The sequence below is a fragment of the Crocodylus porosus genome, unplaced genomic scaffold, assembly GCF_001723895.1.
Source record: "Crocodylus porosus isolate Cpor-Errol unplaced genomic scaffold, CroPor_comp1, whole genome shotgun sequence".
NCBI classification, from domain to species: Eukaryota; Metazoa; Chordata; order Crocodylia; family Crocodylidae; genus Crocodylus; species Crocodylus porosus.
In genome coordinates, this window is record NW_017728886.1 from 149,334,733 (window position 1) to 149,351,589 (window position 16,857).

General features: G+C 42.8%; 1 protein-coding gene across 3 annotated transcripts in view; it reads left to right on the forward strand.

Annotated features, from left to right (window-relative positions):
• Window positions 1-13,802, forward strand: part of FARS2 (phenylalanyl-tRNA synthetase 2, mitochondrial) — a 418,607-nt gene extending 404,805 nt beyond the window's left edge. For all 3 annotated transcript variants that reach the window (XM_019542821.1, XM_019542835.1, XM_019542815.1), the window contains one exon: window positions 13,511-13,802. In XM_019542821.1, the coding sequence (XP_019398366.1) occupies window positions 13,511-13,649 (139 nt within the window). In that variant the 3' untranslated portion in view covers window positions 13,650-13,802. The remainder of the gene's footprint in view (window positions 1-13,510) is intronic.
• The last annotated feature ends 3,055 nt before the right edge of the window (window positions 13,803-16,857 follow it).

The window sequence follows — 16,857 nt, forward strand, 5'->3', positions numbered from 1 at the left end:
AGGGCAGGAAGTCAGCTGGGGTCATAGGATCCCAGCAAGATAAGCATCCAATTTGCTCTTGAAGGTGTTCAATGTAGGCGCTTGAACCACCTCTGGTGGCAGAGATGGTTCCTTTCCTCAGACTTACAGTATAAGAAGAGAAAAAATGAAATAAATGGTTGTACAGCACAACAGAGTGAAATGGGGGAAGACCAGAACAACATTACTTCATTACATCATTACATAAATACTGGAACAGTGTGGTTTGCTGGATGGGGCATTGAAGTTAGACTTGGGAAAGGTGGGTTCTGCTCCTGGTTTGGCACTGAGTTTCTGTGTTCTGAAGCCAGTCACTACATTTCCCCGTGCCTGTTTCCATCTGTGTAAAATGGGATAATAATACCTTCTGTGTGGAGTGCTTTGAGAGCTACAGACACAAATCATCATAAAAAATACTGTATTTGCCCAAATCCACGAAAGCTTTAAATTTAAAGTGCCGCCCCAGTAATTATATTCTATACATTGAAAATGTATATATTTGTTATAATTTTCCATGTGTAGAAGGTACTTTCTGGAGGGTCATCTTAAATTTGTCCCCCTACCACTGTAGTGGGGAAAGCAGCAACAGGGAGGCAAGCAGCAACAGAGGGGTAGATTAGCAGGGAAGTCAAGTGGCCCGCCATGCCTGCCTCCTTTGCCATGCTCCCCTGGTGGATGCCTATGGACTCTGATGCCTGCCGTCCCTGTTGCCTGCCCCCCAAGTGCCTTCACTCCCACACTCCCCCACCCCCCACTGCCTGCCCTTCCCACCCTGAATCACAGCTCCAGCCCTAGGGGCCAGGAGCACATGGTTGCTCCAGCTCCCGCCTGGCCGTGCAACAGTGGTTGCAGCAGTGGTGGCTCTGGCTTCAGCCCCAGAACTGGGTCGAAGCTAGGGCTGTGGCCAGAGCTGCCATCACTGCCACCATTGCTGCTGGCAGGCCAGGCAGGGGTTGGAGCAGCAGAAGGAGGGGGACCAGGTGGCACAGAGGCAGGGAAGCTGAGGTGACAAGGGGGCAGGCGGTTGGAGGGGAGGTGCCAGAGGGAGAGCAGTGGCTGCAGCCTTGACCCTGAGCCCAGGTCAGGGCTGGAGCCAGAGTCTCAGCAGCTCTCTGCCACAGCCTTATGGTCCAGTCCAAGATTCACACAGAAATTTAGGGCTGGAAAGGACCTCGTGAGATCATGTGAGGGGCTTTTTTCTCCATGTTGAAGATGATACCTGATATTATACCTTATATATGCAAACACAAGCCCATCCTTAGAAAAACGTTTTGATGGGGTTTTTTTATTCTAACATTACTAAGACTAGTGAAACAGCAGGAATTTTGATGAGCAAATGACTACTGTGGTAGGCTCCATAATTTCCCATGCATATTTCAAACATAAAGACTGCTGGGATCAGATGACCCCAGCAAGATGGGCGTCAAGACGCTTTTTGAAGATCACCAGGGTGGGTGACTGTACCACCTCTGGTGGGAGCCTGTTCCAAACCCTCGGCACTCGACTTGTAAAGAAGTTTTTCCTTATGTTTTTGAAGCGATCTTCCCAAGTGCAGGGGGCTGGACCCAATGATGTGTAAGGTCCCTTCCAACCCCTAACAGCTCTGTGGAGCCAGGCATCAAGATGCACATACCTTTCATCTCTAACGGCTTCACCAGCAAACTGCTGATTATTTTATTTTCTACTTCCTCTCTGTGTAGCAGCTGACACTGGGCCGTTTCCCCTTTCCGAAGCTTTTCTCTTCACTTTGCCCTCTAAAACAAAATCAGGTCCTTGTCTGAGGCACTTGTGTGTATGCCTGAGAAGAGGGGAATTTGGGCCTGCTTTATATTTTAAAGTACCTCACTTGGACTTCGGGTCATATCCTCACTGATATGAATTGTCATAACAGTAGTCAGTGGAGCTCTCATGGTTTCCACCCTCTGAGGATCTTTCTCATTGTTCAGTTAAAAACAAAAAGATGAGCCTTGCCTGCAAGAAGTGGGTTCCTTGGGAGTAAAGGCATTATATAATGGTGGATAAACAGGACACAGCAAGAGGAATGTTTAGCAGCTAGATATTGTTTTGCTGAGTGCAAGCAGTAAGTAGTCTACCTACTGGCCTTAGGTCTTCCTTACCCTGAGTTATCCTCCCCAGGCAGCAGCTGTCAGAGAAGCAATCAGGGCAGGTTTCTTGTGCCTGGCTCTGTGGAAACAAAAAATTGTCCTCAGGGAAGGAAAGTATTAGCAGAGAGAGAAATCGCTTTAGTTCAAGACCAGATGTGGTTACCTAATATCCATTAAGAAAAATTCCTTTTCTGGGAGAACAAAAATAATACTTTCTTTAATGGGGAGGAAAGTGATCATTAAATAAACAAATAATACAGTCAGTTGAAAACACCATTTCATTATTGTCGCTTGCTGCAAATTTTCCATTTGCAAGAACCAAAGAAGCTCAGTCGATGAGGGAAAGAATCCTCATTTATGAACGTGTTGTCCTCTTTCCTAAAGACAGGTAAGATGCCCTGAGGGGAGAGCTAGGGAAATATTCTGGCTATCCAGGATCAAATGTTTTTGCCCTTTTGTTTTTATATTAAAAAGTCAGAGGAATTTCTTTTAACCTAAATGTCTTCTCAGTTTTGAAACACTTCCTTTTTTTCTGCTTCTGTGATCCTTTTAACATACTGGCTCCTGCTTCCTTCTCCCATCTTTCTTTATGATAAATTAAAAGTATGGGATGAGTGTGGCACTTGCCAACAATCCCGGATTTGTCTCTGCCCTTGCACCTTTTGCTCCTGGGTAGACAACTGTGCCCTTGTAGCATCCCATCTTGTCCACAAGCCGCTCTTCAGCTTTCAGAGAGGAAGGATGATCTACTGGTTAGGGCAGTAGCTGGCACTTTGGAGACCGGAGTTCTGGTTCTCTGTTCTACCACACATTTTCTGTATGATCTTGGGCCCGTAAACTGAGCCTTAGGCCAAGATCCTCCAAGGTATGTCAGGGTGCAGCACCCATTGATCAATGAGGGGTGAAACCTCTAAATAGAATCTGTGCAGCTGTGGTGTCTGTAACAATTATTGTCCATTTTTGGTCAAGCCAGGCTTTCGGTTTCTGTTCATGAGAAATCTGTTGTTCTTCTATTGCTGGAAATGATCGATCCCCCCACACCCCATTATTTACAGCCATGGGACAATTTTGGGCTGAATTCTTTTCAAGTTTGTCACTTGGCTCCTAGAGTTAACCAAATGGGTGGAGTTTTGTTTAATAGAAAATGCTTAGGTACCTGCTTTCACTCTGATCTATCCCAGTTTCTTTCTCAGGAGCACGAATTGTTTTAAATTCTCTTATAAATTCCCTTTTTAGTCCATTATCAGATGCATTTTAATTTGACAGCAATATTATTTTTAGTAATACTTTTTGTAGCCTTTAGTATTAACATGTAGCTAGCAAAAAAAAAAGTGCTGCTAAATATTTATACCTTTTTTCTTTGATCTTTTATTCAGAAGGACTGAATAAGTATCACACTTCACATTTTATAAATTCTTCATATAGCATTTGAAGGAGGCCAGCTCCATCTCTTATGTAGGATTTGTTCAAATTATTGAGATGAGATGTCATTTTCAGGTCCAGAGACATAGCAATTCAAATGCCTTGAGCTCTTGCAAGGCTGCTGTTTTCAGGGAGAGGACCACACAGTGTCCAGTCCCCTGCACAAGTCATGAATATCTTCTGAACTGAGGTGTGCTTTATACAAATGAAAGAACTCTGCAGGATTTAATGCGGATGCCATCACTATCCTTGGAAAATAGGTTGTATGCCTGTCCTACCTCAGTACTAGATTCCTCTTAGTGGGTGCTGTGGTAATGCTCTAACAGAAGCCCTTTGAGCCTAATGCCCATCATAGCTCCCACAATTTTGATTCAGGATGCTTCCATTTGGGCCATGTCCACACGAGCGTGGACGTTTGGTTCACTGGGGACAAGTAGTAGTGACATACCTTGTGCTGCCATTAGTTGTCCCCAGGGAATGCCTGTGCCACACGCCGTCTGGTGTGTGGCAGGTTACCCTGGGTGGAGTAGGGGAGGCTGGGACCAGCACTGGGCTGGCCCTTTACCTGGGGACCTGCTGGGGCTGCAGCAGTGGCGATCCTGCCACTCAGAGCCTGGCCTGCAGCCAGAGTGCAGCTACAGCCAGGCTCCTGTTTTGAGCAGCACATGCTGCCCCTGCATGTGCTGCTCCGCTTTTTTTTGCATGGGTTTTTTTGACCCCTGGATATCCAGGGGTCAAAAACTGCCCCCATGGTGCTCCCTTGCAGTGCGGAGAACAGCTGACTGTACAGGATGTGGCACCACATACCACATGACTGTGCTCGTCTAGACACGGCCTTGGAGTTCAGATACATCATGCTTCCATTCTCTGCTATAAGATGAGCTTCCTGGTTGGACTGGGACCATGTCTGGGTTGCAGACTTAGCATACCTGATAGCAGTGCCCTCAAACATGCCATCCATGCTGTTCCATGTACAGCATAGTCCTGAGCCAGAAGCAATATGGCTGTGCCCACGCAGAGCTTCAGGCAGGCAATTAGCACTGCTGAGTGACAGGGTCAATTAACCTGCCTGAAGTGCTTTGTTAATGTGGTCCATCCAGGTTAGGAGGCCACCTTGCACAGAGCTGCTTAGCATGCTTGAGGGCACCACTGTCAGAGATTGGTAAATTCACTGAGTAGATGCACTCATAATTTTTGTCAAGGAGACAGACCATAAAGGAGAATGGGAATGTGAGGTAAGTGAACAGTAGTTTGCATTAGGCCCTATAGCAGCATATTCATATTAAATTATTTTATAAAGTGTTCAACTTCTGGATAATTAAAAAATTATTTCCACCCCCCCTTCACAATACAGACACTTTTTAAATGAAGATTTGAGTTGTATTGAAAGCTCAGTTTTCTGTAGGAAAAACAGTTTAGATAGGATATTTTGACCAGGCCTAGGAAGAACAAGGCCACTTGTTGACACTGCACGTATGAACTGTGATTTGGCCCTGCCGGTAACTAAATGATGGGTGTTTCTCTCTCTTGTCCTCTCTCACAACTAAACCGTTGTGTTATCTAGGTTCGAGTGCAAAATTAAAGGTGTTTCATACCCTAATCAAAGGTATCCTTATTTGCCACGGTGTTTGGTGCTAAATTGGTAGATTTTGTTTTTGTATTTTGTGATTTTAGGGATTTGTCTGTTATTTCTTACTATTGCGCTGCCTGTATATTCTTCTTCCTTCTCACTGTGGGAAGTCCTGGAGGAAAAGTAGGGACTTCACATCATGTGCTGAACATGGCAGGTTTGGGAAAGTCTTGATCTCATGTGTGATCACATGCCATGTTAAAGGATTGTCCATTGTAGACTTCACTTCTGGCTTCTGAAAGATTCAGCCTCAATAGCTTAGAGATAGTTACCCTATCAGAAATGTATACTGCTTAACCATCAGGCACAACAAATGCCTGATGGTCACAGCTGTATTAAGTACTGATATCGAGACAGGTTCTATGATATCCAGCCTCCAGTCTGTCCTGAGCATTTCTAGATTAGGACTAGGATTTTGAACTAGATCCAGAATCAGATAGTAAGGCCAGTGGAAACTAACATTGCACCAGGCAAGAAAAGATTATTTTGACTTGTTGTGCAGATTGGTATTGGTATTTGCTTTTATCTGTCCTAGAATGGATATTCCACCACTGCTGATATAGTTTCCTGCCTTCCTGTTTTGTCTGCTAGAGTTCTTCAGTGAGGCATAATGATTCGGGAGAATGGGGGAGAAAGAGTTTTGGCAGCCAAAGCACTGATCTTTATGGATACATGACATATTTGATTGTTCCCTTTTTTTCAGTAGAACAGATCCAGCAGCTGATAGGGTTGGTTTTTGGGGGGGTTTTTTGTTCTAGTTGTGTTCTGGTAAAGTCATTGTTTTGATACAGCCAAAAAGACAAATATGTCTCTCTCAGTACCTAAATAGTTAAATGACATGGCTATGCAGAAATGGGAAATCTGAGTCAAAACTTCATCGTAGTTGAGCGTACTTACATAATAGATTGTCGTTCAGACATATTTTTCTGGAGATATAACATTTTTGCTTGCTATTGATTAAGAATCCGGAATTTTTCAGAATGTGGGCATTTTTGAAGCTATCTCCTTTTAGTTTAACTAGATAGCAGTTAAACAGGACGTAACATACATTCTTCCTCTCTCTTAATAATGTGACGCATGCCTCAATATTTGAAGTTTGGCCTCAGATTAAGAATTTAATCTACAAGGGGCTTGAGATAAGAGAAGGACTAGGCGGCTCAGGGATTGGTAAGGAGATGGAGAGAGATAACTCTGGTTGACCAATTCAAATTTAACCAGGTTAGCAGTGAACAGAGAAAGCCCTTTTATCCCTGAAGACTGTGAAATGACTTAATAGTGATCCCAGTCTAGTTTCTAGTGGGTAAGTATCCCACTGTAGCAGATCCTGGCCTCCGAGGGCTGTCATGATGCCACAACTCAACTCCTGCCCAAACTCCAGTTCCTTGGGATAACCTCCCTTCCTTCTTGCTTGCTACACCTTGATGTACTTATTCTCAGTGTGAAAGGGAAGCTGCCCTAGAGCCCCAGAGTAAGCCTAGTCCAGCTCCACTTTGCCCCTTTGAACACTCCAGCATGGCCCTCCAGGCCCTATTAGTGTCTCAGGGCACTGGTCACCTTATGAGCTATTTGTGGTTTCTGGCTGCCCCTATAGCCATGCCCATGCCTTGCAGGTGTCACTCTGTCACCATTTGCCTTTCTGTACAGGCTTCAGTTTCTCAGCCTTAGCCTACAGGTTACGCTGGCTTTTGAGACTGTCATCTCCATTGCTAGCCTAGCCCACTGGCTTTGGCTGCCCCTCTCTTGTGCTCCTGCTCCTGGTGGGGCTCAAAACCTGGCATACTCCTCAGGCATCCCTGTGGCCTCCTTTCCATGCCTAATAGCCACATCCGGTCCTGTGGTAAAACTGCAACAAATAATGCAAGGCAGCTCTTTTAAATAAAACATTCATAGCTTCCGCTGGGTCATCATACTACGGCAGCAGCCTTCTCCCAGCTCATTGGCCCTCTATGAGCCCCTGGGGTACCTGATATAACCTGCAGCTTATAGCCCTTGCCTGCCTGAGCTAGCAGGAGCTCTTCTCCATGCAGAGCTCCAGGCTTCTCTGCCCTGCTGCTTGAGGAACACAGGCTTGTAGCTCCTGAGCTCTTCTTCCCTCCAGGTGTTCTCCTGATCGGCCACAGATGTGCCATCTCAGCTTACTGCACCTAGGCTGCTGTTGCCCCCTTTTCTGCCTTCTCTTCCACAGATAATCCCTGTTCAGTTGCCTGGAGCCCTTTCTGCTGCAGTCTTTCTCTTGAAGTAACAGGAACCCCTGGCTCCGTTACACACACTAACTTAAAAAAAAAATCATTACGATAGTCAACTCTGTTGACTATGTTAACAGTGCTGTGCTGGGCCTTTGGAAACTAAACTGTCCTTCTACCAGATGAGGGTTAAGTGATGTTGGAAGGTCAGAGTCAAGGAGACTGGGAGCATCTACACGTGATGCTACGTCACCATAGCAATGTGCTGCAGCGACATAGCATCTGTGGGCAAAAACTGTGATGCCGCTATGTCGTCACAGCAATGTGCTCCCTCGGTATAGCGCATTGCTACAGCAACATAGTAGCTCAAATAACTGTTTGCTGTTGACACAGCACAGTAGGGGCTGTTACTGCACCGTCATTAATACTTCCAAAGGGAAGTACTAAATGACAATGCAGTAACAATGGCGCCATAGGAGCACGTGTCCCATTCTATCCGAATTTCATAGAGAATTTTGTTTTCTGTGGTTATTAATCCAATGCCTTTTCCCAGCCTCAAGTTCACTTTAAATAAAAATGTGGCCATTTTTCAAAATACAGTACAGGACACAACGTGCTGCTTTCAGAGAAATGGCATATTAGCATTTGAAAGAACTGATGGGAGTGCATCTTTGGATAAGGGCTTTTGTTCAGTGAATTACTGAATGTTATATCCTACATGCATATTACTATGGTAATTGAATTATTTGCCAGTGACAGCATGGTATATTACACAAGCCTTTTGCCATTTTCCATGATGCGGTTCCTAGCAAAGAGCACTGTTTATCAAGTTAAAATTTACAGTATGACATATAGCAGTAGTGATTACTACAGTAGTGGTGGATGTGGTTTTGAAAACATGAAGGGAGAAGAAAGAGCAATTACATTTTTCTCTGTAGTATTTGATAGCATGACTGTGTTTTCTTTTGAGCTGGAATCTAAAGGAACAGGAGTAAGGTGCATGGAAAAAGCAGCTTTGGTTTGGCTAACACCTTCAACCTGAACTCCCGGATGGGTGAAAGTTCCAGTCCTTAGAGGCACTAAACTGGCATGTGCACATGCAAACACACATATGTCCACACATATGCTATCTCCTGTGCATGCATCTCCTCCTCTCCTTTGTCTCCCCAAACACAATTATATTGTAAGTTGTGTAGTGGGAACAAATACCAAATGTCTTTGATATCAGAGACAGCTGATAACTGCAAGAGCTCAGCTTAAAAACATTACAGACCTTAACTCAATCTCTTTGCTCCTCCTCTGTGGAGGTTGAACTCCAGGTATGAAGTAGATATAAAGGTAGGATATGAAATGCTAGAGCAACATAGAATAACTGTTCCTTCTGAATTTCAAGAATGAAACCCTTCCAAAAGCTGGCCAATATGTAGTAGCACTAAATATAATTGCACCTAAATATCTTTCAGCCTTCCATTCTAATTTCTCAGTCCTATTCAGTTCTGAAACATGAACTAGCTTTGAGAGTAGTTTTGACCTATGTGATGCAGCACTAGAAGGTTTGCAAGATGCTCAGTAGCTTTGATGTTCTTCGTGAGATAGAGCAGTTCCATCTTCTCCACATCTGAGTCCTGGAAGAATACTCTCATCTACAAAATGGAACTTTCTTTTCTCTACCTAATGTCTACAACACTTTTAAGTATTTAAAGCATAGCTTCCACAATGTCTTATTTGCAATACTCATAGTGTACAAAGTGAAAATATACCTGGAATAATGAAATGAAAAATCGTTACAGAGGGCATGGTTTACTGTGGTTAATGCTGGAATTAGGAGACCCAGAAAAAAAAATCCTAAGAGCAGCTCACTTCTAAAAGCATGAAAGGAATATAGACCTAAGCAGGTTATTCTATGTATAGAACTCTCACTTTAAATTATTTGTGTAGGAAGGGGTAGAAAAAGCGGCAAGTAGCATTGGTGAATGATAGTATTCCTTTGTTACATTGTCACAGGAGGAGATTATCCACTTTTCTTTCTTCTTCCCCAAAATAAATCTTAATGTCTGACTCTGTATTATCTCTGTCCCAGATATGCACAGTTGGTAGCTATGGAGTTCTCCATACCAATTGCCTTACTTGAAGTGGATACATTGTAGAAAGAAAGTAGAGCACAATTACTTGTGTATAAATATGCTGCTGCCAGGTTTTTCCTTTTTTTTACAGTGGTACAGGTTGATAACTGCTGGCATTTGTTCTTTGAGTGCCTAATCCTCCATGCTGTGTTCTTGTCTAATGGTTGAGGCAGGTTAACCAGATGCTGGGTATATGAAGATGTTGTGTTGTTGGTAGCTTGCTGGGTCAAATAGATTGATAATCAACCTTTACTCAGACCATCCTCCAATAAATGCTGTCTGATGGGGGCAATGCCATAATTTGGGTTTTGCTTGCATAATATGTTTTTATACAGTGGATTTATCTACTCCTTTGGCTGGATCTTGATCTCAACTGGTTTTCTGTTGACTCTATTCTTAAGTAAGGATAAGAAGACTCAGGTCCCTTTGTTTCATGCAGTGCTTTGATATCACAGTATCAAAATAGATCATATTGACCTTCAGAGTATCCTCATGAAGTGAACCTAGCCTGAGGATAAGCAAAGCTGCAACAATTGAAGGAGATGCCAGTTCCTGAAAATCCATAAGGCAAAGCTTTTTCCCCTAAAACACACCAAAGAATATTAGGTATTGCTTTACCTGAGTATTGTTCATTGACTCTATCTTTATTTTCTCTTGTGGCATCAAAATACATCACTATATGCCTGCTACATTTTTCCTTTGAGCAGTGCTTCCCTGTATTTACTGTGTTTCATTACCTGCAAGCTGCAGGCTGCTGCAGAGTAGACTGTGACACTCAGATCAATTAAAGCCTAATGAAAAGAGAAAGAGCCTGTGAGACTAAGCCACATGGAATTGTCTAAAGGTGCAGTTTAGGTAAATCATGTCCACGGCACTCAATGTTAATCCTCTACATTTGTTTACCTAGCAAAACTGCCTTCCCAGTTTTTTGGTTTGTATTTTCAGCTGCTTGAAATACAGATCTACAGCCCCTGCAATGAAGTGCTCCAGAATTATATGCAGGATTGACTTGATTAAGTGCTATGCTGGGCTCTCTGTGTTTCTTCTGCAGGTCTTGATGCAACATTTTTTTTCTTAATTCTCATTCTCCTTCCCTCTAACTGGAGACATTTCATTTACAAAGGGTGGGATCACAAGCAAAATTGTCAACCTGATGCTAGTTATGTGGTTTCATGGTTACTGCAGTGTTGGATACTAAAACATTTAAAAATCTATAATACATACAATAAATATGATCCCCTCTTAATTCAGTCCCTCTTGTATTCCCTCTTTCCCCCACTGATTCTAGCTTCAGCTCCATCTACTTTCTGAGCTGCTTTGTGAGGCATCTAGGCTGTTTTTATTTAATTCCCTTCAGATGGCACATCTTCCACAACACTCAAAAAAACTAGCAAAGTCATGTACTGACCTATTTAATTTCTGTCTCTTGAATGAACTGCTCAACAAAATTAGGCAAGTGGCTTGAGTTTAGGAAGGAACAACCTGAGTTTATGGGCCAAGGAAAAGGGTTTTCTTCAACAGGGTGATTAACCAGAACCAATTACCACATTTTCCAACCTTGATCTTGTCCACACTAACAGAAAGAGCTAAGATTAAAATGTTCACATCATTTTAAGATGTGCTAATGCTCTCTAATGGGACATGTTTTGCCAGGGTAGACAGAATTTCAAGTGCAGACTCACGATTGTGTTGTTTCTAAGGAGTCGTTCAGCCAAAGATCTCAAAACATTTCACCAACAAATTGTTATTAATGAAGTTGAAAAATGCCCTGGCGAGGCAGGAATAGTTGCTGAAATGTTCTACCAATTGTAAACCATTTTGTGTGATATTCAAGGCAGTTCACATTTAGCCCATGTAACTGTTTCCTTTGAAACCCACCTTTGTCTCATCACATTCCATTATCCTCATTATCAAAGGTCAGCTTTGCTGTCCTATCAGTTGGCTTCTCCAAAAACCAAATCCAGGATGGACTGCTTACACGTGGATTCAACATCTTTCCAAAAATGGACTGCAGGAGTGCTACCTTCTTAATTAAACCCCTGATAAAGGCACATTCCTACAGTGCTTGCAAGAATGTGGCCGAGGGATTTTAAGGTAACCACAGTTAGCTAACACATTTTAAAATGGAACTTGTTCTTCCTTGGGCTAGGCGCTAAGTCATATTTAATTTAGACTGTGACTTCACTGCAAAAGCCAGTGTTGTTTTAACACCAAGATAGCTAACTTGAGATCATTGTCTTGCTGTAAAATCCTAGTGGAGACAAGACACTACTTCACTGCAGCTAGCTGAACTAAACCTGACACAGGCAGAATAGGGTTACGGTAATGTGATGTATTTTTCCAGTATAGACATGACCTGAGACTGGCTAGACTACTTTAAAACCATTTAAAGGTAAAATTTTGCTAGCCTTTGCTTTTGTTCCCAATTTTCTTTTTAATTCTACATGTGCCTTCAGGATCTTTCTCAGAATTTTCCTTTCACCCAGTTTCATATATCACCTTTTGGAGTACCAATAATTTATGTTTGGTTTGAAATTAAAAATAAAAAGCACACTGTACCTGCAGCTAGGATATTTAAGTCCAGTGTTGTAGTTGTAAAAATAGTCTGTGTCTTATTGTATGTTTCTGGTAGAGATCATTCACTGCAAGTTTACAAAATGTCTGTCTTCACCTTTCACGAAGCTGTCACACTCTCTTGCTCAGTATATAATCTTGCTCCTCTCCTACATTAACCTCTCTTTCTCTGCTAACACATTAACTCTTAGTTCCTTCCTTTATTTTCTCTTTTGTTCTTAAGTGTTTCCATAACCTCTTCCTCCCTCTTGTCTCTCTCATCAAAGACGCCTGTCAGCAATTCTGAAGTCACTCCCCTTGCCTCTTTCTAGTATCATTGGCCTTAATTTACACTGTTAGAAGATGCCTGTGATAATACAGGAAGTTTAATTTCTAGCTCTCTTTGCAGTAAAGTAATCCCACCCAGTTCATTGGTTTCCCTGGGTTGCACTGCCTAACTACTAGATCATACACTAGGAGGCATGTTGTGTACAGTGACATCACAGGAAGGTATGGATTAGTAGGGGCTTGGTGTGCTGTGTGGAGCTCTGTAAATGAAAGCAGACGTCGTTCTGTTTTTGCTGAGTGGCATGTCTTCCGATGCAAAGGGGTCTTCCTGCTAGGTACCAGGGTCAGGGCGAAGCAGCTGCTGTTTTATTTGTCTTGGTGGGCACAGAAAGTTAATACTTTTCCGCACATCTTTTTGTGTCCCTCCTGCTCTCCTTAGTGGAGACTTCATGTTTTTTTCTCCATTTCTGTACTTCCTCAAACTAAAAAGAGCATAACAGTCTGAATTAAAAAGCACATTTTGCTCTTTGTGTTCAGAAAAACATGAAACCACTTGGAGTAGTAAGGGCAGCAAGGAAATCATACAACTGGTTTGGCCCAACATGAGAGAGACCTGTGAGACATGTCACCCTAGCACAGGGATAAGCAACATTTTTGGTCAGAGTGCCGAGAAACCCCACAATGTCTACCTTGTAAGGTGCAGGAGTGCTGGCATGTCATGTCTTCTAAAAATTCAAAACCTGGTGACAATAAATAAAGCTTTATTTACTACCTTTGTTCTTGTGTATTTTTGGGGGGGGATGGGGGGAGTTGTTCTTTTTTGTTAAGCATGTTGTGATGAGAGAGAGAGAAAAAAGAAAAAAATTAAATTTAAATTACCCACCATCTCTGCATTGTGTATTGTAGCATTACAATGGGCACAGCTACACGTGGCCCTGACTGTGCATTTGGTACTGCTCTGTCCTGGCAGTGCACGGTTATTTTTAGATGCTATATCGCTGTAGCGATGAGCTACGGCAATGTAACTCATTGCTACAGTGACATAGCATCTTGTGTAGACATGCCCAATGATAATTTAAATAACTAGGAAAAGAAACAGTGTCCTGATGAGGAAGCCTTTACCTTTGGAGTGAAATATGTGTATTTGCACCTATTTTGATTAGTCCTCCTTTGATTTATGTTTTCTAGGACAAAGAAGGTCAGCCATTGCTATCGCATCACCTACCGTCACTTTGAGAGGACTTTGAGTCAGGAAGAGGTGCACAATGTTCATCAAGCCATTCAGAAGTCTGCAGTAAAGGAACTGGGAGTAGAGGGGAGATTCTGACATCCCTGAGCTGAAGATCAGAACTTGAAGTCATTTTGGCATATTCTCTGCAATGAAAGAAAAGGATTTTGTGGCTGCGTCATGTCCGGAAGCTTTTTGATAAATGGGGAGTGGTAGAACTTTAAGATAATAAAGATTACTACTGAGAAATCATTGACAAAGCACTTGCTCATTGTTTTAAGAAAGGGGGGAAAGCAATAATGTAAGATTTCCCTCCTGTTACATTAAGAAATACTCTGCCTGGTGGTTTTCTGTATTGTTAATTGGTCCCTGGGTTCCATTAAAGTGTAAACACTTGGCATTATTTCTGGGTTGACAGGATCTTCCGTCTACATAATAAATGAAGCAAAACAGAGACACATTTTAGCTCGAAGTAGAAGAGCTATTTGATTTTCTTCTACCCCTACCCTGTTCCATTTTTTTTAAAATTAAAAATGGGGTCTTCTTTTTCTACAAAAGACTCCTTGAAGTATACTTGAAGATTTGAGGTCCAATTGAAGTTAATTTCCTAGGGTTTGGGTTTGGTCCCTTGTAGGACCAGGTGTGGATTATGACACTGAGTGCAAATCTAATCTTTCTCAAAGTCCTGGGTGTTCGTATGTGGCTTCTGAATCACTCCCAGCTGTACCCAGACAAAATGGAAGGAAGCCTCCTAGCATAACACCTCTAGCTGCATGTTTCACGTGCTTCAAATCAGTGTTCCTCAGATGTGCAGTGCACCATGGCAGACAATATCTGTTCTCCTATCATCACCAAACATTGATAGGACATGGAGAAAGAAGGAAGGCTTGAAAGAGAAAGCGTATGAATTCCCATAATGTTACATTTCCTACTTGAAATCATCCACTCAAAGGCATGACCTTTAACGTAGAAAGCAGAGCTTTGATAAGACCTCCTTCTGTTTCAGGCACCAGTCACCTTATGGGCTGCTTGGTTCTTTCATGCCAGGTTATAATAAGCAAATTCTGGCAGTGGAATAATGCTAGAGGCCTGTGGAAATTTTCAAATGGTCTGATAAATACTTGATGAGGCACTGCAGATGCTGATATGGCAGTGTGGGCCTTGTTTTTGCTTGTAATGGCATTTCATATAGTCTTACAGGTCATATACCAATCTGTTAGCTGTGCAAGGCTCATTGGACCCTCTTTAGGGAAGGGGGCAATAAAAGCAATGCATTGAAAAACAATCTAACAGTGCTTTATCCCTTATCAAGACAAACATGTATTCAACCACAAGAAGCCAGCTACTCACACAGATGTGACACAAGCAGAAAGCTCATTGTAATTTCATTATTCAACAGACTTGGTTGTATAAACACATTCTTATCTAAATCACCGCTGCATTACCCAAGTAACTTGATTATAAAGTGATACACTAGATTATCTACAAGGCAAACAGAATAGATGCCATTTATACAATAGAAGAGTTACTTTGGCTGTCTTTAAACAGTAGTATTTAGAGAGCAAATCCCTCTAACCATATTATACTTCATTTGATTCCCTCCTATCTTTTTATCTTGGCCCTTTCCTTTTTACAGTGCTCAGGAAGGACTACCACAAACAGAAGGGCTTTTTTTAAGAAGGTTTGCTTGCTCTTTGGTACAGTCAGTTCGTCTCATGTTACCACATGGGGAACTCAAATCATGCATAATGGGTTGTGGGTGGGATGTTCACTCTTTATGCTGTACTAGGAGAGAACACAGGGCATCTATACACGTGCTCTGGGGTGGGGGGATGTTTTAATTAGAGTGGCTCTGAGAGCTGCTCTAATTAAAGTGCCCGCAGCATCATGCGTATTCAGTGCCCCACACTTCAAAATGGCAACAGGGGCACTTGGACTAAAGCTCGTTCCATAAGTTTTAGTTCAAGCACCCCCACCACCATTTTCAAGTGCGGGGACTCTGAATAGATGTGATGCAGAGGCTGCTGGAGTGCATTAATTAGCATGTTCCAGCAGACTTGATTAAGCCAATTAGCACATGTTGGAGCAGACGTCTGGCATGTGTATAGGTGCCCACATGGTTCTTTTTGCTGTGCAAAAGCACCAAGATCAAATCTCTTGAGGAGAGATAGCTCCCTTGATGTGCCTATGCCCTGGCAGGGGCATATTACAAAATCCCCCTTTCACTTGAATAGGGAATCCTTTGTCTATATCTCATTCCATCCCTTGCAAAAAGACAAGACAGATGCTATTCTGCCTACCAGACATCTAAGTTCAATCCTATTCCACCCTGCTCAGTCCACAAAAAACATTAATATAAATGGTTGGTGGAGGGTCTTCCTCTTCTTCTTCACTGCTGCTTATGACTCAGTCATAAGGCAAAGATGATGGCACTTGCACATACAAGACACGCTACCAGTTTTTCAGGGACTGAAGCAGGGTGGAATAGAGTTATATGCAGGGGCCCAAGAATCAGAACTTAGGCATTTAATCACTAGAACAGCATCTGGTCCATAGTTTTTTGAGGCAAGATCAGTTTTCCCATGTTTTTAATTAAATCAATTTGCATGGCCTGTGTGTTTAGGGAAACTAACCTGGAGAATGCTGTACAATGAACCTTGTGTCTCACAACCAGAGAATAGATTTAATGGCTTGCAAGACAGCCGACATGTTCTTGAATCAGCCTGTTCCACAGTCATAAATGTATATTGTTTTTGGCATAAACCAGGTTGAAAATGGACTGTACTCAGCAGTACAGATATGGGGGATGTCTTGAATCATAGAATCATAGAAGTAGGGTTGGAAGGGACCTTGTAGATCTTCAAGTCCGACCCCCTGCGTGGGCAGGAGAAAAACTGGGCTCAAATGACTCCAGCCAGGTAGGCATCAAGCCTCTTCTTAAAGACCCCCAGGGCAGGAGCCAGTACCACTTCCCTTGGAAGTTGGTTCCAGATCCTAGCTGCCCTGACTGTGAAGTAGTTCTTACAGATGTCTAATCTAAACCTCCTCTCCAACAACTTGTGGCCATTATTCCTTGTTATGCCAGGGGGCGGTAGGAGAAACAAGGTGTCTCCCAAACCTTGTCATGGTCAAGGTGGCTAGGATCTGGAACCAACTTCCAAGAGAAGTGGTGCTGGCTCCTACCCTGGGGGTCTTTAAGAGGAGGGTCAATGTACACCTTGCTGGGGTCGTTTGACCCCAGTACTCTTTCCTGCCATGGCAGGGGGTCGGACTAGATGATCTACTCAGGTCCCTTCCGACCCTAGAA